Source organism: Vanellus vanellus, assembly GCF_965231255.1.
Source record: "Vanellus vanellus genome assembly, chromosome: 1".
Classification (NCBI taxonomy): domain Eukaryota; kingdom Metazoa; phylum Chordata; class Aves; order Charadriiformes; family Charadriidae; genus Vanellus; species Vanellus vanellus.
Genome location: NC_138905.1, coordinates 80,236,132 through 80,260,161, shown reverse-complemented (window position 1 = coordinate 80,260,161; position 24,030 = coordinate 80,236,132). Strand labels below are relative to the sequence as shown.

General features: G+C 43.9%; 1 protein-coding gene across 1 annotated transcript in view; it reads right to left on the bottom strand.

Moving 5' to 3' along the window:
* Window positions 1-11,407: 11,407 nt before the first annotated feature.
* The window catches only part of ETV6 (ETS variant transcription factor 6), a 144,556-nt gene continuing 131,933 nt past the window's right edge, over window positions 11,408-24,030 (bottom strand). The window contains exons 6-8 of the mRNA XM_082479568.1: window positions 18,052-18,194; window positions 15,176-15,276; window positions 11,408-11,851 (exon numbers count right to left, since the gene is read on the bottom strand). Of these exons, the coding sequence (XP_082335694.1) occupies window positions 11,746-11,851; window positions 15,176-15,276; window positions 18,052-18,194 (350 nt within the window). The 3' untranslated portion in view covers window positions 11,408-11,745. The remainder of the gene's footprint in view (window positions 11,852-15,175; window positions 15,277-18,051; window positions 18,195-24,030) is intronic.

Here is a 24,030-nt window from a genome sequence, read left to right as displayed (position 1 = left end):
TGGGAACTGGGGCTTCCCATATAAACCACGGGGGTGCCCCGTGCTGCTGCTTGTGGCTTTGGTGTTCCTCTGCCCTACTCTCTTTCCTCTTCCCAGCCACGAAAGTCATTAAACCACGGACAGAGGAGCTATAGGGTCTTTTAAAGCAGACCTGTTGGATTTGTTGGCCGCTCTTAGATGGTTGCAAAGAACAATTGCAGGGGGACATGCAATAACTGAAAGGGAGAAAATAAATGGTGAGGGCTGCAGTTGAAAGCCTTGGAGAGCTGTGCATATATGAGCTCTTTTGAAGCACATCAGCCAGCTGCCTGCATCTGCTCAGCAGATAGCAGGACAGCTGCTAGCTTTGCTGCTCTGCAGTGTGCAAAGACCGTGCCATACCCCAGGAATTCAGTTTTCCAGGCTGGTTTGCTTGAAAGTGAATTGCTGTGGAGCTGTGTTGGTTATGGACGGGTGGTTAGATGACAAAAAACACAAGGAAAATGGCACTGTGGAGCTCCGTGGGAAGCAGGTGGAGACAGCGAGCTGGCCCAAGTGGGGATCTAGCTGGGCTGCAGTTTCCCAATTGCTTTAAGCAGACTGAAGCCTTCCCCTCTTTGGGATGCAGCTGTCCCTCTTGCAGTAACATTGCTGTTTGCCCAGTTGGGTGGTAAGTCACATCGTGGAGCTGAAGTGGCTGGAAACCAGCCTCTTTCTGTTCAGGCTATTTTTGCCTAGGTCAGTGTGTGTGATGGCTACCAAAGGGCTGGTGCTGACAATGGGAGGATGGTGGGAACCTGTGAAAGGACCTTGGTTTACCAGACTGACATTTGTGGCTGAAGATGTGGGAGAGAGGCTCCTTGCTGTCAATTAGGGTAAGCCAGGTTGCACTGGCTGCTCCAGAGGAGGAGTCACAGGAGCAGTCAGAGCTGGTAGCTGATTCTCTACCATATTTTTGTCCTTTTTTTCCCCTTTGTTAGCCTCCGTCACAGCTGTGTGTGCCTCTTGTTCCTGCAGCTGCTCCTGGAAGCAGGGCGTTGTCTCCTGCTGGTTTGTAACAACTCATGCTTGCCGGTGGGCTGACACCTCTTCTTTCCCACACAGGCACAACCATTCCTGTATTTGGATGGATTTGCTGTGATATGGTCTCGATTTGGTTGCACGTTAAGACACTGTTAATTTTCACAGATGTAAAAGGTGGCTTACATGCTCAGGGAGAGTTCCTGTGTCCGTGGCCCGTGATTTATATTCAATTTGGTTTTTTTTTCAGAATTCATAAGATTTAAATTACAGCCAAATAGTTTTGTCATGATTGGTCATATTATTACGAAAACAGCTGGGATAATCTGAGAAGCCAGAGGTAACACCTCTTGGTTTGAATCCCAGCAGAGGACGGGCAGATGTCTCCTCCAAGGAACAAACTCCTTGGGGAAGCTGGGCTTAGCAACAGACTGGCCCTCAGTCATAGCACAAGCCCTGTGATTTTTTTTTTTTTTTTTTTTTTTTGTGGCTTCCTAGGGATGCTGGCAACACTATGAAGCAGGAGGTAAAAGAGCAAAAGATGACAGGACAGTTATTTTGTGGACTGGAGATGTCTCACTCATTGCATACAGATCCCATGTGGCTGGGATCCACAAGAGGCACCTGTCTGCAATAGAGTATCAAAGTGGAAAAAGTAGGAGTGAACTAGAGACAGAAGATGCTCATTTTCTGACTAGGACTGCTTAAATGGCTCTTGAAGAGGTGATTCAATTGTTTTTCCCCTTTGCTTTTCTGGCAGTCAGCCTTTGGCGCTAACGAGCTCATTACAAATAACCTCGCGCTCATCTCCAACAGGTGGAGAGAGCAGGATTGCTCTGCCCTCCTCCCCGCAGCAGCAGCAGCTATAGCTGCTCAGCAAAGCCTCACAACACCTTTTTTTTTCCGTTTTGAGAAATGACTTCTCAACCTGAAGCTTGGTTGACATTTTGTGGAGGATGAACGAAAAAGGGCAGAGCTGAAACTCTTCCTTCTTTTGTAAATAAAAGCTGGGAGAAAAACAGTTGTTTTGAATTTAAACAAAATGTTTTCATTAGAAAAATGAATAATTTCCTGAAAGACTTAAAATCAAATGAAAAACGTTTCCTTCTTTCTAAAATTCTCTTGGATAAATATTTACCCTTTTTCAATCAGTGTCTCTAACCCATAGCTGTTCTCTGTTTGCTTTTCAGCAGGGACTAGGTGTCTTTCCCTCCATCCCTTCCCATGCTGCTCATGCACAGATGCTGCATTTAGGGGACTCCCTCCCCAACCCTTTTGCTGATGTTCTGGAGCATGAGAGATGAATTCATCCCAAGGCAACTCACCATTTCTTCTCTCAAATATCACCTAAAAATGTCTCTGTTGGGTCATCCTGCCATGAAGGTAAAAGGCCAGCTTTATCCTCCCTTGCTAGTGTGTCTTTGTCACCTGCAATTCCCAAACCAGAAGCATTTGTGAAACCAGAACGATACACATCTCCAGCATGTCCCACCAGGCCAGTGCAGATGTCTTGAGTATCTCAGGTGGCACTTGTGTTTTGTTCCTGTCCTCCCTCTGTAGAGACTAGCTGTTGTGCTGAGTTTTTCCAAGAGGTGTTGCTTGCCCAATCCTTTGTCTACTGCTGAGCGCTGCTCGCAAGCCAGACTCCTGCAAAGACTGCGGCAGGGGCTGGCTGAGCAAGTGGATGTGGCAGGGGCTTGACATTAGGCAAGGAAAACTCTGCAAAGCTGCTAGATCTCAGCAATTTAGAAAGAGCAATGCAAGGTACCCTTAATAATGAGTGCAAATAAAGAATCAATGGACATAGGAGCCTAAAGGAGCAGTCCGATTTCCGAATGTAATTCCAAATTTCTGTTGACTTCAGTGACAACTGTGGATTAATAGGTCCATTTGGAAATTGAGCAGTGTGTTCTCATGTCTTGAGATGGACTTTGATGAATTTTATGAAGTCTTTCTTTTTTGTACACCAGATGACTTATCCTTTGGTGTGATAACATTTCTAATGAAACTCTTCTAATTGGAAAACACACGACTTGACAACCCTGGACACATAAGTCCTCGATAATTGGATCTGACTTTCATTTTGTGCTGTCCATTTTTCTGTGTTGGGAGCTGATGGATGTCAGCAGTGAAACCAGGTCTCTGCAAAGTACCATCAAAGGAAATTGTTATGTTTTTGACTCCAGAGTGGGAAATGGCTTGGTTGAGGAGATTGTTGTCGGGGTTAAGTTTTATTTTTGTAGCAAACCCTTAATTTTTCCTGGGTAGAGTATTTTCTGTGGGCACCACTCAGATCTCTGTATTGCACAGATTTTATACATCCCTAATTTCCATTGGCTTTAGCAGACCACAGGTGTTGCTTTAAGCATGAAATTGTTAGTACTGTGTCCTGGTTTCAGCTGGGAAAGAGTTAATTTTCTTTCTAGTGATAGCTGTGAAAGGAATGCCAATAATAACTGATGGTTTTAGTTGTTGTTAAGTGAGGTTTACACTATTCAAGGATTTTTTTCAGCTTCCCATAGAAGCATGGACAGAACAATAGAATGGCCAATGAAATATTCCATACCATAGATGTCATGCTCAATATATAAATGGGGGTTAGCCCGGGGGTGGGAATCTGTGATCACTGCTCAGGATGGTGCCAATTTGTCAGTGAGAGTGACCCATGTCACTTTTATTAGTGTTATTATTATTATTATTATTATTATTATTATTATTCCTTTTCTGTTACTGTTTCTATTAAACTGTCTTTATCTCAACCCAGGGTTTGTGGGGTTATTTCTTCCTTTCCTCTCCTTTCTTCCCTCTTCTCCCCACCCTTCGGTGGGGTGGGAGGAGGGGGGTGTGAGCAAGAGGCTGTGTGGTTCTAGTTGCCAGTTGGGGTTAAACCACGACACACTGGAATGATGGATCTCTCTGGCCCATTTTCCTCCTGTTCTGTGTAATGTTGAGGAAATTTCAGCATTGGGTTGAACTATGTAAACTGAATGCTGGGTGAAGTCCTAGTTGTGTGAAATTTGTTTGCCTGTTAATTATTCTTTCTTGCTGATTCCAATGAATTTTTAGGAGCAAATTGTGATGTGAGCCAGGGAGGCATGTGACAAGGAAGAAACCTTCATCTGTGAGACAGTGTGTTCCCAAGAGCATTCACCAACAGTAAGAACATTTTGAAAAGAAATGAGGAAACAGGCAGCCTCTTTTGCTGATGTATTTGCTACTGTATTTGCAGGCAATCTCCCCAGGGTCGTTCCCAGGCCGGGGGAAAACCTCCCACCCTAGCTGGAGGTTTGGAAGACATAGTTGTTGGGTTACCTGGGCTCTCATGGGACTGAAATGGCACCTTGATGTGGGTTTCTCCCTTTCCCCTTTCTGTTTCACATCAGCCAGTTTCCAAGAGGCTAAGGTGCTCTCTGCAGCCTTTCCTGCAAGGAGCGCCCCAGACAGCACCCTAAGAAACAAGTGTGGCTGCGTTCTGCAGCTCTCCAAGCTGTGAGCAGCCCCTTCAGGGAGCTGTTGTACAATGGAGCTTCAGTTCCTCCCTTGCATTCTGCTTATTTAGTTGGGAAAAAAAAAAAACAAACCAAAAAAATACAAAAAACAGGACTATGGGTTGCACTGATGGCAGTCAGTAAGGATCTTCATCTGTGGGTGGAAATACTACGGTTTACAGGAATTTAGTGGAGAAAAGCATAGCAAGAGCTAGTGATTGGAAGTGGCATTAAGACATAGTTAAATGGAAAGGAAGGGACAGATTTTAATGCAGAGGATGATTAACCTTTAGTATAGAAAAAGTGAAGTCTTCATTCTCCAGGTCTTTGAATCAAGACTGGTTCATATCCTGCAAGCATGCATTAGCCAAGCAAAAATTATTGACCTTGGCCCTGCCCTTGGGAAGGCAAGTCGAAGGCATGTGGTGAACACTCCCAGCTTTCATCTTTGTGATCATCTGAACTGACTCTTTACTTGCCTCAGCTTTCATGCTATCCCTGCTTCTTTTTCTCCCTTTCTTCTTATGGGTCATGTGCTCACATCTTTACGGAGCCCATGGGAAACAGTACCTGCTTTGTTTGAGCTGTCTTCGCTCCAGTTCCTTCCCTTTACCTTGTCAAACACCAGGAAGGGTTGACTTGAAAACTTTGTCCATTTAGCAGAGCTTGGCTTCAAGTCAACAACCCCAGGCTAACAGTGTTTATCAGGCGGCAGGAGATCAATTCTAATTCCTGAACAGTTATCGTTCTTCCTGTTGCGGCTGTTCTCCAGCACTTCGAGATGCTGAGAAACTTTATGCACAGGTGTTTGCAGGAGGCAGAAAGATTGATGTGTCCCTGCAGGTTTTAAAACTGATCATATCGGTCATAACGACCTCTATTGTCTTATGGGAGGGTGCTGTGTTTTCTTTTTTTCCCCTAAATGTTGGTTGTAGTTTGTGGGAGCCAGCTTGGTGCAGGCACAGAAAGAGGGTCTGCCTGGTGTTAAATTGGTATCTGAGCCTGGTTCCTGTGCTGGAATATATTGATGCTGGCAGAGATGCACACTCTTGCTTTTGTTGACAAATGGACAAACATTGAAGTGAACATGTCCACTGCCCTAACTCTCTGTAGCAATTACCAGACTATTTTTTTTCCCATTTGTATGTTTAGATTGCCTCAGTCTGACAAGAATCATAAGACGAAATTGTCCTGTGGAGCAAACCATTACACACAACCTAAGCCTTACCCTTCAGCAGGCAATCTAACCAGGGGCACACAGAGGGCAGAGAGCCAGTCAATAAGCAAACAGGTTCATCAAATCATAGAACCATAGAATGGTTAAAGTTGGAAGGGGCCTTAAAGATCATCTAGTTCCAAGCCCCCTGCTATGGGCAGGGACACCTCCCACTAGACCAGGTTGCTCAAAGCCCTATCCAGCCTGGCCTTGAGCACTTCCAGGGATGGGGCATCCACAACTTCTCTGGACAACCTGTTCCATTTTCTCACCATTCTTACAGTAAACAATTTTTTCCTAAAATCTAATCTAATCTAAATCCATATTTTTTCAGTTTAAAACTGTTACCCCTCATCCTATCGCTACACTCCCTGACAAAGTCCCTCCCTGTCTTTCCTGTAGGCACCCTTTAGGTACCAGAAGGCTGCTGTAAGGTGTCCCCAGAGCCTTGTCTTCTCCAAGCTGAACAACCCCAACTCTCTCAGCCTGTCTTCATAGGAGAATTGCTCCAGCCCTTGGATCATCCTCATGGCTCTCCTCTGGACACGCTCCAGCAGGTCCGTGTCCTTCTTATGTTGGGTGCCCCAGAGCTGGGTGCAGTAATGCAGGTGGGGTCTCATGAGAGTTGAGTAGAGGGGCAGAATGACCTCCCTTGATCTGCTGGCCACGCTTCTTTTGATGCAGCACAGGATATGGTTGGCCTTCTGGGCTGCGAGTGCACATTGCCGGCTTGTGTTGAGCTTCTCATCCACCAAGACCCCCAAGTCCTTATCCTCAGAGCTGTTCTAAATCCATTCTCCCCCCAGCCTGTATTTGTTCATCATCTGTGACCCCTGCGCTGGTGTTGACCTGGTAGCTTTCCTTTACAGCTGAATTAGTTTTGAAAATGGGAGAGGAAAATGGGAGAGGAAAATGGGAGAGCATTTGCTGCTGGGTGTCTTCTGTCATGCAGCCTCCAAAGGATGCTCTCTAACGTGTCTGTGGGCTAAAGACTAATCCTTGAGCTAAGCCTCATCCTCACTGGACCAATAACCAAAAACACTGAGAACTTCTGTACGCCTTCAACCTGCAGTGTTTGTTATTGTTCACAGTGCATAGAAAGCTGTGCGAGGGTGTAGATACATCTATTTCCTCTTCTAAAATGAAGGCAAATGGCCTGAAGGGAATGAATTATGGAGCAACACACTTGGTATCTTTCTTGCTTTTTGTGTTGGTTCAGAGAAGCGTTTGTTTAGTGCTTATTCCTTTGCTTTGTGGTTTTAAAACAACAGATTAAAAAACAAAACAAGAACAAATACTGGGCAAGGAGCAGCTGAATGGATAACTCGCACATCAGCCAGGTCATCATGGGTTTATCCTGAGCTGTAGCTGGGATCTGAATGACTTCACCCACCACAAATTGCTGCCAGCAGAGAGTACCAGACATGGCCAACAGCTGGGCCTCACTGACCCATGGCGTTTGGTAACACCTATGAGGAGCGGCACATTAAGAAACCCTCCACAGGCCTCACACTGCCGTAAGCACTGGTAACCCCACTCTGCAGGAGAGGACTGCCATAGGGAGAGAAAGACAGCAGTGAGCAGTTTGTGCCATCTCACCTTGCTGTCCCCTGGGCACCCAGCACCTGGTGGCACTGACATCCCTGTGCCTTACCTGGTCATGGGTGAAGACAGAAAAATAAGGTCCCCCTGTGCTGGAAGGGGTGGCAGAGTGTCTACACTGGTTTGCAAAGATGAATACTGCAGGAAAAGCTCTTGCTTTCAAACTCCTTGACCTGGCCAGTTTAGCAGGATAAAACAGCTGCAACAAAGTCATTGTGTGGCTTCATTTTTGTTTCCTTGCTTCTACAGTCTCACCAAGAGAAGGGAGGAGAACCAGGTACACCCATCTAGACACTAGTGAGGTGCTCTGGTCCTCTCCAAGGACAGACAGCAAAGTAAATAATCCAAGGGACAGCTTTAACTTTTCTGATCAACGCTTCCCCGAGAAGATCCAGGCACTGTTCATACACATCTGGGCATGGGAAACCTGCAGGTTTCTTGTCCCGATTGAAAACAGCTGCTAAATGCTGTAGATACTTGGGTATCATAGTTCTTAAAAAGAAAGGACCTTGTAGCAAAGATTGCACCAACAAAATTTGGCATTCCCGCTTTTATATTAAATTTTTTTTATTGAGATGATGTAATTACAGGCATTAAAAAAATTATTTGCAACTCACTGGCCCTGAGAATAGGCTTTTTTGTTTGTTTTTGTTTTGTTACATTCATTTGATTCAGTCCCTTAGCCCCACACCTTAAAAAAACAAAAAGCCATCATCAATAAAAACAGACTAGAATTTTATTTAAAAAAAAGACCTTGAACTGATGCATTCTGTATTTGCACATGGTTGCAGTCTGACAAAGAGATCTGGAAAATGCATGCGTGGAGTCTGAAATCTGGGGAGGGTGGCGGTGACTTAGTGTTCACAGAATGGGCCCCAGTAGTGTTCTTTGGATGGAGAGACAGTCAAAAGGTTTCAAACTTAAGTCAAGAAAATGTTCTGCTGTGGAACTGCAGCGTGTCCTACCTGACTGGCTTGTGGCTTGTTCAGACTTGTAGCAAACTGACGGCAATGAAGATCCACTCAACTGCACGGTGTGAAGATCCTTTGTTGGGTGTTAGAGGTTGGAAGGGGCTTCTAGAGGTCATCTGCTCCAACCCCTCTGCTCAAGTAGGGCCACCTAGGGCCAGTTTCCCAGGACCATGTCCAGATGGCTTTTGCGTTTTTCCAAGGATGTGTCTCTCTCTCCCTTTTCCCACCTGCTTTGGTGGCAAAGGCAGAAAGTTTGGCTGCTTTGCTGCTAGCAAATTTTACACTGGGAAATCAGAAACTGGGGAGGGGAGGTGGGTGTCAGGGTTGGTGGAAAGACAGTATTACCTTTGCTAGCCCAGATGAACAGCCAAGCGTTCCTGTAGCTCAGTATATTAATGCTCTGTTTGCACTCTGCCATTTGGATGTGAGGTACAAGGGAACCTGTCTACTGCAGTTGCTCTAACCTGGTTTTATTTTATTTAGTCACAGCTGGTAAACTTGCTTCCAAGACCCCAAGAGCAGATCAAATCCTGCAGCTCCCACAACAGGTCCCAACCCCTGCAGCTGCAGTGTCACTGGAGCCACTCACTGCAGCACCACGCAGATCGGCCAGAAGGCAGCTGGGAAGGTAAAGGTGAACATTTCCTCTACAAAATTTCCCTACAGGGCAACATGTGTGATTTCAGGATTCCTTGCTGTCTCCTGTCTTACCCAGTGTTGAGGACACTGCTAGCATACACAGTGAGCATATGGGCTTATACTGGTGGATTGTCTCTTGTTCTCTGTATTTTGCAGTGTGCACCTTGACCATGACAAAAACTTGTGGCTCATCAGAGCACTTTATATGGAAGGTCCCTACTGTCTTTTTTATTCTTCACCATCTTGTAACAGGAGCTGCAGCAGGCAAAAGAAAATACTGCAGTTATGCAGTTGTCACAGCCAGATCAGTAAAAGATATGAATCGTTCTCTGCACAGACTTGCTTTCTTTCTACCACTGAACACCCTAAGAAACACAAGAAACCAGCAAGAGCTTCTTTACATTGATACTTCTGATCAAACTTCATCTGTCATTTGTACCACCTTTTCACCACACCCTCTTCACCCCAGCTCCTGGGACATGGCCACAGCTTGAGTGTCCTTGAGCAGGGTGACAGAGCAGAGTAACTCCTTGGCCCCTTGGTTTCAAGGGACCTTTGGTTTCAGATCTGCGACCACTGAAGTCCCCTCAGTATCACCTAATCTCACACCTCCTGAGCTCCAAGGACTTCAGAGTCATGGCAGAGACAAGTGACAGGTTGTCTGTTCATCTTTCTGATACGCGCTCCTGCGTCTTTTCTTTTGAGGCAGAAAAAGTCAAGGACGTGGTGTGCTGGGACTTGTAACATATTGACTATGACTTAATAAAAAAATGTGGCTGGGAAAAGCTTGGGGAGAGATGTACTCCCTGTTATTCCTCATCGGATACTGGCTCTGAAAAATCTCTTTGTATGATGCCTATCTACATCCTTAGCAAAGCTGTTCCTTCTACGACCTGTGACTCAATATTGAGTCTTTCATGAGATTGGACTATCTCTGTTTAAACACAGGGGACACTATTCATTGCCAAGTGCCATTTTTTCCTGGATAGATTAACCCTCTTGTTAAATATGTGACAAGATCAAATGTTGTGTTGGTTTAACAGCTGATAAAAGCTCTATCATGGGAATGTACCTTGTTTTTTGGTTGAAATGGATTAGATTAGCCCACTGATTTTTTCCATTCCTAATATGCGTGTTCCCATAAAAAAGGCTTTCTGTTTTTAATGAACTAGTGTGGATGTATTTCTTCCAGACACTGTGATTCCTGCAGTTTCTCTATACATCTTCTCCCTTTGCAAGCATCGTTTCTGCTGCTAGATTCTCCTTCCATTAAAAGGACTACTGATGATGGATTGCTGGACACCTGGACACCACAAACTTTCCTGTCATGGTGGTCCAAGCAATGTGAAATGAAAAAGGCCAGTAGCTTTTCTTGTACGGGGGCATCAAGGGCTGCTGAGCTGCCTGCGACCAACTAGGCATAGTTCTTCGCCTCTCAGTGCAGCAAACCAAATTGGGGGTGTTAAAAATGGGGCACCTTGCAGCCAGAACAAAACCAAAAACCAAGAAAGCAAGACAGCTGTAGAGTTTCTTTTTTTCTTGTCTTTTAAATTATGTTAAAAATGGGCAAGCTGAGACAAGCTCCCTTGTGGCAGAGCTCTGGGGTGGGGGAGGGCAGTGGGAGGCATAAAAAAAACAAATCCCAAAACAAAGCCAAAATCAATTACAAGATATAAGTATAGCTATTTGGTCTCTAGTTCTCTACCACTTTTCAGATTGGTGAATCATCTACCTCTCCAGCAGCACAAAATCATCCTGGAGAGGTTTCTGAGTAATACAAACCATGCAATGGGTCCCCTTGCTTTCTCTCTACGATGCAAGAAACAGTCCTTCACCTTTCACCCCAAAATTGCTAGCAGGTATAAGAAATACCCCTCCCTTTTGTAATTACAGATGCTTCAGCCTTTGCTTTTTTATAGAAGGGTTTGAGCTGAAATTCTGCATTGTGGATACACTGTGTGGGTTACATATATATATATGTGAAACATTTCTATATATACACACATATATATATGTATTTGTCCCTGCCCTCCCTCCCTCCTGCTCCATTCTATCACTTCTTTGCTAGAGGGAGGGAAAACGTCAACATCAGTCTATTGCAGAGGTTTGTCACATTTATTTTTCTCCTCCCTGGAGCACTTAGGTGATTGGTTTTGGTCCATATTCCAGCAGTTAATAGCCACTTGCAGGACTCGTTGTGAGCCCAAGCTATGCTGGGGTGATATCCCACCCCACACATGAAGGGTGACTCCTCTTCATTTGACAGGTATGTGTGGTAAATTCTTTTGGTAGCTTCAACACATTTCCCAGTGGCAGCACATGTAAATTGATCCGAGCAAACTGGAACCCTTGAGCAAATCCCTTCTGTGTTGCTATTGTTTTATGCAGTGTTATGTCATGAGACTTGCACAGAAAATAAAAGCACTCTATTTCCATAGGAAAGCCTTCCAAAAAAAAAAAAAAAAGAGCATAATCTGATGTCTTGTCCTATGTGAGATAAGGAAAGTCAAACTGCATGTTTATTAGGGAAAAAACAACAAAAAAAACCCCAAACTGAAACAAACCAAAAAGAAAGAAAGAACTCATGGGAGACTTTGTAGGAACAGTGAAGTAGTGCATAAGTCCAGGCTTTCTCCCCTTTACTTTTCTGCCAGCACCACTTCTGCCTGTTAGTTTGTTTTGTTAAGGTGCTTCAGGTCCTGCGTGGTCTTCAAGCTAAGCGGCAACCCCAAGTACTGCTTCTGTGTTGTTGCTTCTCCTCCCAAACTGTGCCAGCCATCCGGGCAGATGTTTCTCCCATGGGCCCACAGAGGCGGTGCACCAGTTCCCTTCAGCACTCATCCTCTTGGTATATTTGTTCATCCAGTTCCTGGGATTCAAGGTGCTCGAGGCGGTCTGTTCGGCCACTCATAATCTCATCTGGGGTCTTCATGAACCTGCAAAACAGAGAAACAAGCGGATTTCCCAGTGGTCTCAGTTTTTACCTTCATCAAGACATTGAGGCCCTTGAGCTCTACAGCTCCCAAAATCATCTTTGCTGTATCCTCCCAATGCCTTAGTATTTCCCAGCTTCTCCCCAGCCTACTGGTGTCTTCCCTCCTCCATACCTTGAAAGGAAACCAAAAAAAAATCCCAGGCATTTAACCCCTGCTCTTTTAATGTCCAAATCTGAACCAAACCCCATAGTCTTTTCCATAATATTTACTTCTTCTCCCTCATATTGTTTGCTGTTGTCATGTAAGATGCCCACAAGTACACTTGGTTTATGGTGTCTGGTGACAGAAACATTAAAGACCTTTATGACCAGCACATTTCAAAGCAAAAGCACTTGCAAGGCATGGAGAGGCAGAGGGCTACTGGTTTGTGCAGGCTCATGTGTAGGTGAATGAAGAGGAATATGAAACACCAAAGGAACAGTGGTGGAAAAAGCCAAGGACCAAGTCAGAACAAGTTCTGGGAAATGGAAAAAGCCCTGAAAGAAAAAGCTCTTGGGCTAGGGAACCATAAGCAAAGACATTCTCTTCCTGTGTGATTGCTGCAAGCATAATTGTAATGAAGCAGCATCCTCTGTAAATGAATGTCATGGCTCCCAGCACTAATGTCTTGATGCAGTAAGTCTGCAGGGGGCTAGAAACAGAAACGGCCTCTGGGGAGGCATGGCAGCAGTAGGAAATGGGAAAGGACATCCACCAGCCTGCAGATCAAGTCTGCAGTCTTGATCTTTGCCCGGATGCTTTTGTGTCCTACCGCACAGAGATAGCATGGAAAAGCTCTGCTTTTTCTTTCTGGATTTAATGGCGTAGGAAGAGAGAGTGGCACAGGAAGGATGAAATCGTAGTTTAAACACAAATCACTTTCCTACCCCATAAGTACTTCTGGAGAAATTAGGATGAAAGATGTTTATGCTGGAAGTGTTACAAAATTTCAGTCTTTCATTAACGATGTACTGGCTAACATTCAGCAGTACAAAATGTGTTAATCAGAGGAGCTGATTTTATTTCAGGTTGATGATATGCTCAGTATCTTTGCCCCAGTGAAAACAAAACCAACTGACAGGAGCCTCGTTACTATCACTGACCCAGAAAAATCACTGCTGAAGCTAACGGGCAAGACTTGCCTCCTCTTCTGCCTCTGAGGTTATAAAGCTGAGGGTTTTCCATCTGAAAAATCTGAAGTCTCTCAGCAAATGCATAGCACAGCCTGGAACTAACCTTTTGCCACCCCTTCTAATTTTGGAAATCATGTGCACATATACATTTAGGAAAAAAAGAAAAAGGGCTGTGACTCACTGCTGTGTCACTCCCATTTGTATGCTGGAAGAACGCTGCTGATCTAAATGGTGTTACGGTGGTGAAAAAATAGCATACAGAAGCGGTGAATCAGTCCCTGGCTACACAGTGAAAACGCACCAAAGCCTAAGGGCCAGATTGTGCCCTGATTTAAACCCTTTGCTTGTTCTGTTGACCTTGCGTGAGGATGAAATCAAAATAGAGAGTGATCCCACTGCCCTCCCTACCTTCTGTCTGATCTGTTTCCTAAACGATGTAGGAAATGGGCTGATGTGAACTGTACCACAGTACTTCGGGTATTCTTTCTGGTCTGTGTTTTAAGTCATGTCAAGGAACTAAAAGCATGGGTATTTGTAATAGCATTTGATTAAATTAAAAAAAAATAACCAAGATCTACAAGTGAATGATGAAACAGTAGCTGTGACCTCTTTTGATGCAGAAGGCACTCAGGCAACCTATTAGAGATCCCTTCTCTGACTCCATTTTACTTAAAGCTCTATACAGATATCTGCAGATGACAACTGCCTGCATGTTACTTATAAAGTCTTATTTCCTATTATTTCTGTGCTTGCAAGAAATAGCCAAGAAAGGCACATTAATGGCTTGATTTTTTGCAGCTGTTCTTTTTCTCTTCAGATATAAATAGGTCTAAGAAAACAACATCAATAAGTTTTTATTGGGAATTGTGCAAAAAATGCTTTGTTGTTTTATTTTCCAGTTTCCAAAGGAAATGAGGTTTATATGCTCATGTTTTATGCTCCCTGGTGACCTTTGAATCTGTTGGTCAATTTTGGGCAAGTCTGACAGAGGAACTGAGGTCTCCAAGGGTATAAAGTTTCTACAGTTTTGAGAAAATAGGCAGGCTGGTTGAGAAGAGATGGACTCCTGTTTTGTTTGTTGCCCCCACCAAAGGAGAGGCTCCAAGATAAGCACATTCACTGTTCAGCATCACAGAATTCCCCCGGGGCAGCAGTTTTCACACAAGGCCATCGCGATCCAGGCTGCCTTCCTTGATACTGCTGCTAATTAAGCAACTTTGTTTTAACTTTCCACAAAAAAAACCCTAAAATCATGCAGTTGACTCTGCCTGCGAATCCTTCTTCCCTTCACTCTCCTTCCCCCATCTAAGTCTCCTTCTAAGAGCTGACATAAACAAGACATTCCACAGAAACCTTTTCAGCTGTAGATAGTTTGAGTGCTAATGCAGTTCTGTTAGCTATTTAAGAAAACAAACTCCAAGACTGCCTTCCTATTGATATAATTTCCAAGCACATTACTAGATCCAGACCACTGACATCAAAGCAGTCTTTGGTCTGAGTTCAGTGCTCTGTGGGTAAGATGTACGCACTAGGATTCACTGGTCTTGTCTGAAGAGAACTGGAGTGCTCGCGCGCTCTTCCAGCCACACTCAAGTTTCGACAAGTAACTCCCCACTTTAACACTCTTTCAGGCACTATTTCCTAAATTCTTGGTTGTATCATCCAATCTGATGCATTAGGTTTTATGTACAGCTCTTGCAGGTCCCTCTCTTCCTTGAAGGCAGCACTGCCGAAGACATGGTAATCAGCACTTCTCTTCTGTGATGCTGATGCACTTGAGTAAACGCCTGATCCCTGCTTAGCTTTCACCAGCAGCTGTGTCTGAGAAGTGAATTTGGAGTGGGTTTTCCAGCACTTTGGCTGAGATCATGAATCATTTAACTAAAGTCTTAAACAATGGCACAGCCTGCTTGAAGCAACTGAAAAGACTTCTGTTGATTACACTGATCATTGAAACAGGCCCGTATTTTTGTAAATTGGTGCAGTTGCCTTGAAAGCTGGGAAGCACTGGTCTAGACAGCTTTTACAAATATATGCCCATTGTCACCTGTGTTATAGCTGTGGCAATGAAGTTTCCCACACACAATTCCATCCTCCATCTTCAAAAACTAATTGTCTGCAGAAAGGAATGGCAAAGAAATGAAAAAATTACCTGAACAAAAGCCTTTGTCCTGGCTCCTTCCGGATAATATTTAGTTTGTAGTAGTGGCGTAGGGCTCTGGACATTTTCTCATAAGTCATATTTGTTCTGTTCTGTTTTTTTCAAAAGAGAAAGGAAAAAGGTGGTGAGATGATTCATTAAAACCTTCCTAAGCCCCCAAAGGAGTTGCAGAACTATCACAGCTAGCTAAAGTAACCAAGTCAGTTCAAGAAATTACATGTTCCACTCTTCTGATGTTTGCAGGCCCATCCTGCCCCTCCAGTCCTCATCACCAAATTTTTTATGGGTCTATTTTCATTCAGGGCAATTTAAGCAAGGAAGTCCAACAAAAATGCAAAGTGAGGTTTTTCTACAGTTTCTTGGATCACAGATAACAAAAAGCTTCATCAACCACAAGACGAGACATTAGATGGAGGGAGATGCTCATGCCAAGTGGGATGTGACAGACCTGTTCTTAATGAAACCACCTTTTGTAAAAACATAAGAGTGGCTAATGACTGAATCTGTCAGCAATCCCTGTTAAGAGTGCTGTTCCTCTGGGATTCCCCTCCATTAACTAGTTAATGTTTACAGAGCGCTGTGGAGACTGACAGCCTGTTTCTCCACTTCTTATACAGATCCAAATCAAGAAGCCCAAGAAGTGGTGCATCTGTTCCTATGACAGAGCCTCCTCTTTATTTTGGGAGCTTCTGACCTCAAAGGCCATAGCCAGAGCACTGCGGGGTGACTGAGGTATGGCCCTGCTGAAGCTGAATATCACAAGGCAGAAGTGATGGGCACTGGCAGAGCTGTATGTGGGCAGTCCCCATAGTACTGACTTGGGATAGCAGGACCAGTCCCTTAGGCTATGTCTACATGAAAAGCATTTTTCTGGTACAAGGAGCACTGGTTACTATGGTGGCAAAGAAACTCCCAGCAGAGAGACAGCTATACTGGCAAGGCCGTGTTTGCATGAGTATAAAGCAGCCGCCTTGCCAGGGGCAAAACATGCCAAACTAGTAGAAGCATGCTTTTGCTCTGTGCGTCTCCATGTTAGAGGAGTTTGGTTTGGCACAGCTCTGGCAGTCCAAGATCAGGCAGGAGTCTGTAGTGTTGACCTGGCTTTATTAAATGCGACTGATCTGCCTGTCTAAAACGCCCCCTAAGAACAGACCTCCTCTGCTTGTCCTGACTGCAACAGCTCTGCTAAGGGAGGCCACTTAAAAGAGCTCCTGTGGCAATTAAACACTAATAATGTCAATGTTTTCCCTGCAAAATCTAGACTCTGCTCATGGGGAATCCCCCCGAAACAGCATGTGTGCTTTCTCCATTTCTCTCATGCTAAAAGGCCACTGTGTTTCCCAAGTGGTTAGTGGTCTGAAATAGCTTCAGTTTTAGACACCCAGCATGAGACATGATGGCAAGGCCTGATTATTAGCATGGAAGTGGGGTAAGAGCAGAACTCTCCCTTCCCAGTGTTGCAGCCCAAGACCTCTACAACAGATGTTCTTGTAAGCCATGTGTCACATGAGAAAATCTTGACCTTATCAAGATTATAGGCTATGTATACTCATATAAAGAATCACAGAATAGTTGAGGTTGGAAGGTACCTCTGGACATCACCTAGTCCAGTTCCTCTGCTCAAACCAGGGTCAACCAAAGACGGTTGCTCAGGACTGTGTCCTGTTGGGTTTTGAACATCTCCAAGAATGGAGACTCCAGAGTCTCCTCTGGGCAACCTGCTCCAGTGTCTGACCACCTTCCTAGTCCCGCACCTGGGATCTCATAAAACCTAACAAGGGAAATGTTATTCCTCCCCAGGTGGAGGACTTTACGTTGCGCCTTGTTAAGTTTCATGAAATTCCTGTTAGCTCATTTCTCCACTATGTCCAGGTCCCTCTGGATGGAAGCACAACCCACTGGTCTATCAGTGACTCCTCCCAGTTTTGTATTGTCTGCAAATTTGCTGAGGGTGCGCTCTGTCCCATCATCCAGGTCATTAATGAATATGTTAAACAGTATTGGATCCAGAATCAATCCCCAGGGTAATATCACTGGTGGCTGTATTTTGTGCCATCGATCATAACCTTTTCAGCCCAGCAGTTTAGCCAGTTTTCAGTCTACCTCACTGTATTCTTGCCTAGGTCATACTTCATTAGTTTGTCTATGAGGATTTTATGGGAGACAGTCTCAAAAGCCTTTCTAAAGTCAAGATAAACTACATGCCCTGCTCTCCCTGCATTCACTGAGCTAATAATTTCATCGTAGATGGGTATTGGGGTGGTCAAGCATGATTTCCCTTTTGTAAATCCATGCTGACTACTCATATGAATACTCTCATATAGATATAGCTATACATATTTAGCCCCAAACTGCAAAAATCAGTAACTGCTTTCTAGAGAACAAAGCAGAATTACCCTCTTAAAAGGGTAATCCTGCAACATCTGGTGTCTGTCACAGGACAGCATTTGAAATCTGAATGTTGGTGCAGACAGGAACACAGACAGAAAGCTCCTGCTGTGACGCAGTATACAGCTCCTTGTAGACCACATCTAACCAGAACATCCTTAGGATCATGTTTCGGGAAGAAATGAGATGCCTTGAGACAGAAGGACCGTTAATTCTTGCACTCCTTGTAATTTTATAATTAAATGCATTTATAACTAAATGCCTCTTAACCAAACCAACAGGTTCTCTATATGAACGATAGGTTTTAGTGCTTAAGGCTGGACGCTTTATATTTCTAATGTGCGCAGAACGAAAGATTACAACTTTTCAGCAGTAGTTCATATGCAGGTGCTTTCTTCCTTCTTCCCCTGTTTGTAAGTGAATCTGTGATGTTAGAAGAGGTGACGTGCCGTAGGAGAAAAACTGCATTGCTTCCTTACCTTGTGGTTTCCCCACAGCCGGGCCAGCCCGTTGGGATCCACTATCCGAAATATTTTGGATTCCTTATCTTCCCATCGGATGAAATTTTCGTACCGGCTGTCAGAAAGCAGCTGATAAACATAATCCCAAAGCAACCTACAGTCTGTGAAGACAGGAGCAAGAAAATATTGACTTTTTAACCTTGGGATTAATTCTGGAAGCTTTTGGGTGGATGTGTAGTGAAAGGACAGTTGGGATCAGGGCTGAAACAGCTTCTGCAATGTGAAATGCAAATGGCCTGGTTGGTATTGACCGATGTTTACAAAATATACTGGAATATACAGCCTCTTCTCATGAGTCCTAGTCCCTCTGACATTGACTAAGCATCTTTATCACATTAAAAGCTGCATGAGATGACCTGCTGATCTTAGTTGTGTGTTTATTATTGTACTGATGCACATAAACCCACCACTTCTGGCCCTGATACTGTTGCTGGCTGTTTCAGTGGGGAAATCAAGAATCTTGCAACCTGCTCTCCCTGCTTGAGGCTGCCCGTTTCTGTGCTAACATGAGGGGCCTAAAGCATAGGCAAAGTTACAACTTTCCTTTATATGCTCCATGTGATATAAAATTTACACCTTCTACCATTTTTGAGTTTGCTTTTTGTTTTATTTTTTAAGGTACCTGAAAAAAACCCAAGTATTATAATTACTTGAGTGCGACTGAGAGGTTAAATACTTTCTATTTGGATAATTGAATTCAAATTTCCTCTTGGCAAACACTCCTTAGGTCGCTAATTAAAGGTCTAACAGACACTTAGGTTTTAGTTTAGTGTTTTTCAGTTTCATGGTAGTCTCTTGAGACAGGGGAAGCCAAGAGCTGAGCTGCTCCTACTTCCTGCTTGCAATGTGTGTGTGCACAGCACAGCATAATAACTGGCAACTACAAAATATGGAAAGTGAATTGCACAGAGCTGGGGGTTCTGCTGCTGTCAGAAACAACAGAGGTTTTATATCTCAACTGTCCAGATCCCTAAGATGGCCATATAGTTGCATTTTACTTTGAAAGCAAAACTGATTTCTGAGAGATGGCTTGTTAGAGTGGTTAAAGGGCAGGCAACTAAAGACATCTAGCTTCTAGGTGCTAAAATGGATTCTTGTCAGCCTGTCTTTCTATTCTGTCTGTCTGGGTTTGGTATGTGTTACAATAGGGATGATGACATGTTCAGTATAAGAATATAAAATTCTTTTTGAAATGGGATATGAATAACACATTTAATGAGCACTCCTGAAATGGTTAGAGATATTAACATTATTGATGGTATTTCCCATTTTCGAACTGTAAAGAGTATCTCTGAAACCTGTACTGTACCTAAAACCAGAGTTTAGTTTGCTAGTGCCCTTACTATAGACTATCCCTACCAGTCCTACAGAGAACAAAGCAGTGTGTTTTGAAGAGATGACATCGAGCAAAAATTGTAGGTTTCCGTTCTAGCTGAAACCTACCCTGATGGTCACCTCATCCGTGACAGCTACAAGAGGAGGAATGTGAAAGGAAAGAGGCAGTCAGATTTTTTGGTTGGAAAAACCTTATTTTCATTAACATTTTTCACAGAAAAAATGTCTGTTCCCATTTGAATTTTTGGGGGTTTTAATTTAAAAAATGAAACCAATTTCCATTTTTTTCATTCATGGATGCAAATGTTCAGCAATAGCATCCTCCCTCTCACCCAGAGTAAGGTACCTGCAGTTGGGACCAGGACAGAAAATAATTTTCCTCTGCATGCATTTGCCAACGACCAGCCTAGATGGGTCCCTTCTTGGCAGATGGACGCGGAGAAGACTCCCTTTCCCTGTCCCCCCACCCCAAGTCGCATATGCAGCTGCCTACCCCATGGCTGTGGATACCAAGCAGGTAGCTGCCTGCAATTAAACGCTGCAATGCCAAACACTGCAGCTAACCCCTTGTGCAGCTCTGGGCACAACTGACTTCCCCTGGACTACGCAGGAGGTCTGTAGAAGAGCGTGAAGTTGAAAGTCTCAGACTAACACTACAATTTCGGCCATCTTTTCTCTCACAAATTCACAAACCCCAGTTCTTCCATCACCCTTCCATCAATAATTTTTCACACACACACACACACACACACACACACACACACACACTTACATCTCTTAGACGCACATATTAGAAAAAAAATCCTTTTCTAGACTTCATTTATAAGGAACAAAAGAAGGGAGATTATATTGCTGTACTGGTTTGCGCCTTTTAATTGTGGGAGATGGCCATGTGAGTGGTTCCTTGACACATTCCCACAATCTTTCAACGAAAGTCTGTACAGAAAATGAATTTTTAGTGCAAGAATCTTAAGCCAAAAAACCTAACCATTTTTTATTTTCCTTTTCCTTCTATTCATCTAGCTCTGACTCCCCAGGGCATATTTTACTAGTTGATCAGAGTTGGTAATACTGCTGCATTCCAAAACCTACCTTTTTTTCCCCATCATCCTGTGTAATCTGTGATAACTTTAACAACAAAACCTGCATAGTATATGTCAACAATTCATGCTGAATTCACTGTTTTAGATCAGCATTTCTCAAAGATCTCCATGCTTTCTTTCTACCAGTCCTTCATTAAAATCACTGTAAAGGTGATGTGATTGTCTAGGTCAGCGATAAATCCACTCACCACAACCATCAGTGAGCAGTACTGGGCTAAACACTTGTGGTGGGCTCCAGTTGGCCCCACCTCATCTATAGGAGAGGTCTGTCTTGGTGGGAGCAGTTTCAAATCAGAAGACATTGAGTTAGCTGATATTTGTCAAGGAAAAAAAGAGAAACTTTTTGACCAAGACAGGAATATATTAGAAACCTAAGGGACAAGAGGAAGGACATGGGGGTCTGCTGTTGAACCAGCACTTTGGGACTGTGCTGGAAGTTTGCTGAGGTGGTTGCTTGGCATATGGCTCCATCAGGAGACATATGCAGCATTCTGGCATCTCAATTTCAGCCGTTTGGTTTTGCTTATGCCACTACTGCTAGTCCTGGAAGGAATGGCCCCCCTTGGGGTCAGCTGCAGGGATGACGCTCCCGCAGAGGCAAGTCGATGTCAGGCTCTGTCATATTCTTGAACGTGCAGCCCAGGGCAGACACCCTCCGACTATAGTAGCTTATAGCTAATATTTACAGTTCTGCAGAGATATGATTTACACTAAACTTTACTTTCACCTCATTATTTGCAATATGCAATGTTATTTTTAATCAGCAGTATACTGCTGTAACTATGCTCTAGAACATTTCGAAGTGTATAAATACAACTCTTACTGAGGGGGATGGCAGACCCCTAATATCCTCTCTACGGGGGCCCCTGGAAGAGTTTCAAGGAGCTGATGGATCCTTGACAGCTGACTGGAATTGCACATGCAGTGCGCATCACACTGTGCCAGGCTGCACATTCACCTCAGTGTGGCTAGCAAGTAAATTCTCGTTGAACCTAATGGCTTTGGTTATTATTTTGGCTGTCATTACTTCCCCCCCCCCCCCCCAACACACACACACATACACTGTGCCCCTCTCCTTCTCTCCTTCACAAAAACAAGAAAGCACAAAAAAATTAGGCCAAGATGTCTGGGGGGCAAATTATTGGACTAACAACAGACTTTCAGACTCTAAGAAGAGGTAGGATTCAAGTGCATATTTATTTTTTGTTGTTGACTTAATTTTTAGAATGGGTTCAGGCTAAGCTTGAATATAAATATTCCTCAAATGAGACAAACTCAACCTGCATCTTGACATCTTCACAAGAAAAGTCGCAAGTGATCAAGGGCCCCATCCCATATTCCAAACTGAGTTGCACAGACTTGCAGAGATATTTAGTAGGCTGGTGGAATTTGAAAAAAAAAAAACAAAAAACCCAACCACCCAAGTATCTTAGACCTCTAAGTCTCTGTTTGCTTCAACAGGAAAATTGAAAATGCTTGAAAATTCTGCTTCACTTCTACAACCATTTAAAAAGTTGTCTTCAAAAGCTACACTTGTCTATCAGCAAATTTAGATATATGACTGGGTTGCAATAATTTAATGGGCTGGCATGCATCAAGGCAACTGTGGCAACTGTGTCTCAAGTCACTGCAAATAGGAAATAAAAAGCATTAGCTTTAAACACCAGGAGAAAAGATTTAGGCTCACTGTGTTTCCTCTCACCTCTGCCGAGAACTATGAGTGTACACACTGTTATCATGGACCAGCTGATGCTTGACAGCACAATTTAGTTAAATGTATGAGTTCTGTTTGCAGAGTACCTAAATCAGTACCTAAATCAGCCTTCTTTCAAGTTTCACATGGCAGACCTTTAGGAATATGAGCATAGGCACTCGGGGTCTTTTTTTGTTTTGAATCACAAATGATTTACACCTTGGGTATCTTTCTACACAGATTGTACAGTAAAAAAATATGAGGTTCTGGAGGGGTCTCCCTGACTGACAGAGGAGCAGCCACTTAATTATTAGGCCAGTAGAGACCATCTTTAATAGGACAATAGAGACTACAGGTCAAAGACTACCTGATAACTCTTAGAAAGTGTGATAACTCTTAGAAAGTGTAATGAATTTGGAGTATAGTAAAGCCCATCTGGACTAAACTGCAGCCAATGAAACTGGTGAAAACCCAAGAAGTGGCAATGCTAGAAAATGATATTAAAAGGAGCTTCTCCACTGGGAAAAGAGACACCTCCACAGAAAGCTGATGAAAATGCAGAAAGTTGCATCCTCCAGGAAGGTCAAAACCGTTACATGTATTTTCAGGAAGGATGGAGAAATTGAGAGAGGGACTTGTACGTGGATGGTTGTTTTGCAAGTGTAAATCCCTTGTTTGAGAGAAGTCTGGATGGTGTGAATGACTCCATGAAGACTAAATCACTTCCTTGGCTGTCAGAAGGCCTCCAAAGGAGCAGTCACATGGGGGGACTCTCCATGGGTGTGTGCTGGCTATTGAGCAATGGCAAGAAAGCACACGGATGTTGCTAAGGCCCAGCAAGTTTAAAAGTGTGGGACATTCAATAAGGGACTTGAGTCAGGGCTGGTACCTAAATTGTTTGGGCATGATGCAATTTCCTGCCTTTTGGCTAAAATAAGCTTATTTAGAAAGTAACTATGTCTCTGTAGCACAAGGAAACACCTTTTCCCCCTAACACACACACGTATACTTTTTTTTTAAAGTGAACTCAGATGGTTGAACTTTGTACAATCTGAAGGTAAAGGGATTTAGCTGTGGAGAGAGCTGGGACTGAGAGGCTTTAAGGCGATGCAGTATCAAATCACCTAGCCAAAGTGGGAAGGTGGGGAATGGCTCCCAGCAATGTGGCAGGCATTTGCATGTCCTACCGTTTTCTGAGCTGTACTACTGGGCAAGACTGAACTACATAATTAGCTGGGAATTAGGGCAAACTGTACCTTCAAATGGAGAGGCATGGCTACAACTGTCTTTCTGCGGTTAATGCTTCTAGAGGGATTTTTATAGCTATGCACAAGGTAGCGATAAGGTGTAGAGTACTTAGCCAGCTCTCAAAATGTCCCCCATAAGCACTGCCCTACATGTGCAAGAGGAAGCAGTTTCACACTCCTGCTAATAACAGCCATGTATTGTACAGTCCCGAGGTCACCAGAGCTAGACCTGCCCACTACAGTCTCCTGTAGACCACTGCCTCCCCACTCAGTCTCCTGGCTGCTGCTTGGCTGCCAGGGTTGACACTAGGCACAAGAAAAATAGGCAGCTGCACAGCTCTGGAGAGGGTGGGGGAGAGGAGACAGAGCGGTTGTGGTTTGAGGAGTAGGAAGAAATCTCTTCTATAAACAGCAATTGCTGGCTTTAAACCCCACTGATAGCAGCAAGCTTGCCTCCTCGCTTTAGTTTTAACCCTTCGTTCATATGGCAGAAGTGCCCAAAGCTCAGCCACTCCTCCTTGGATGAAAACTCAATTTCTCTTCCCTGGCTGAAAACCTC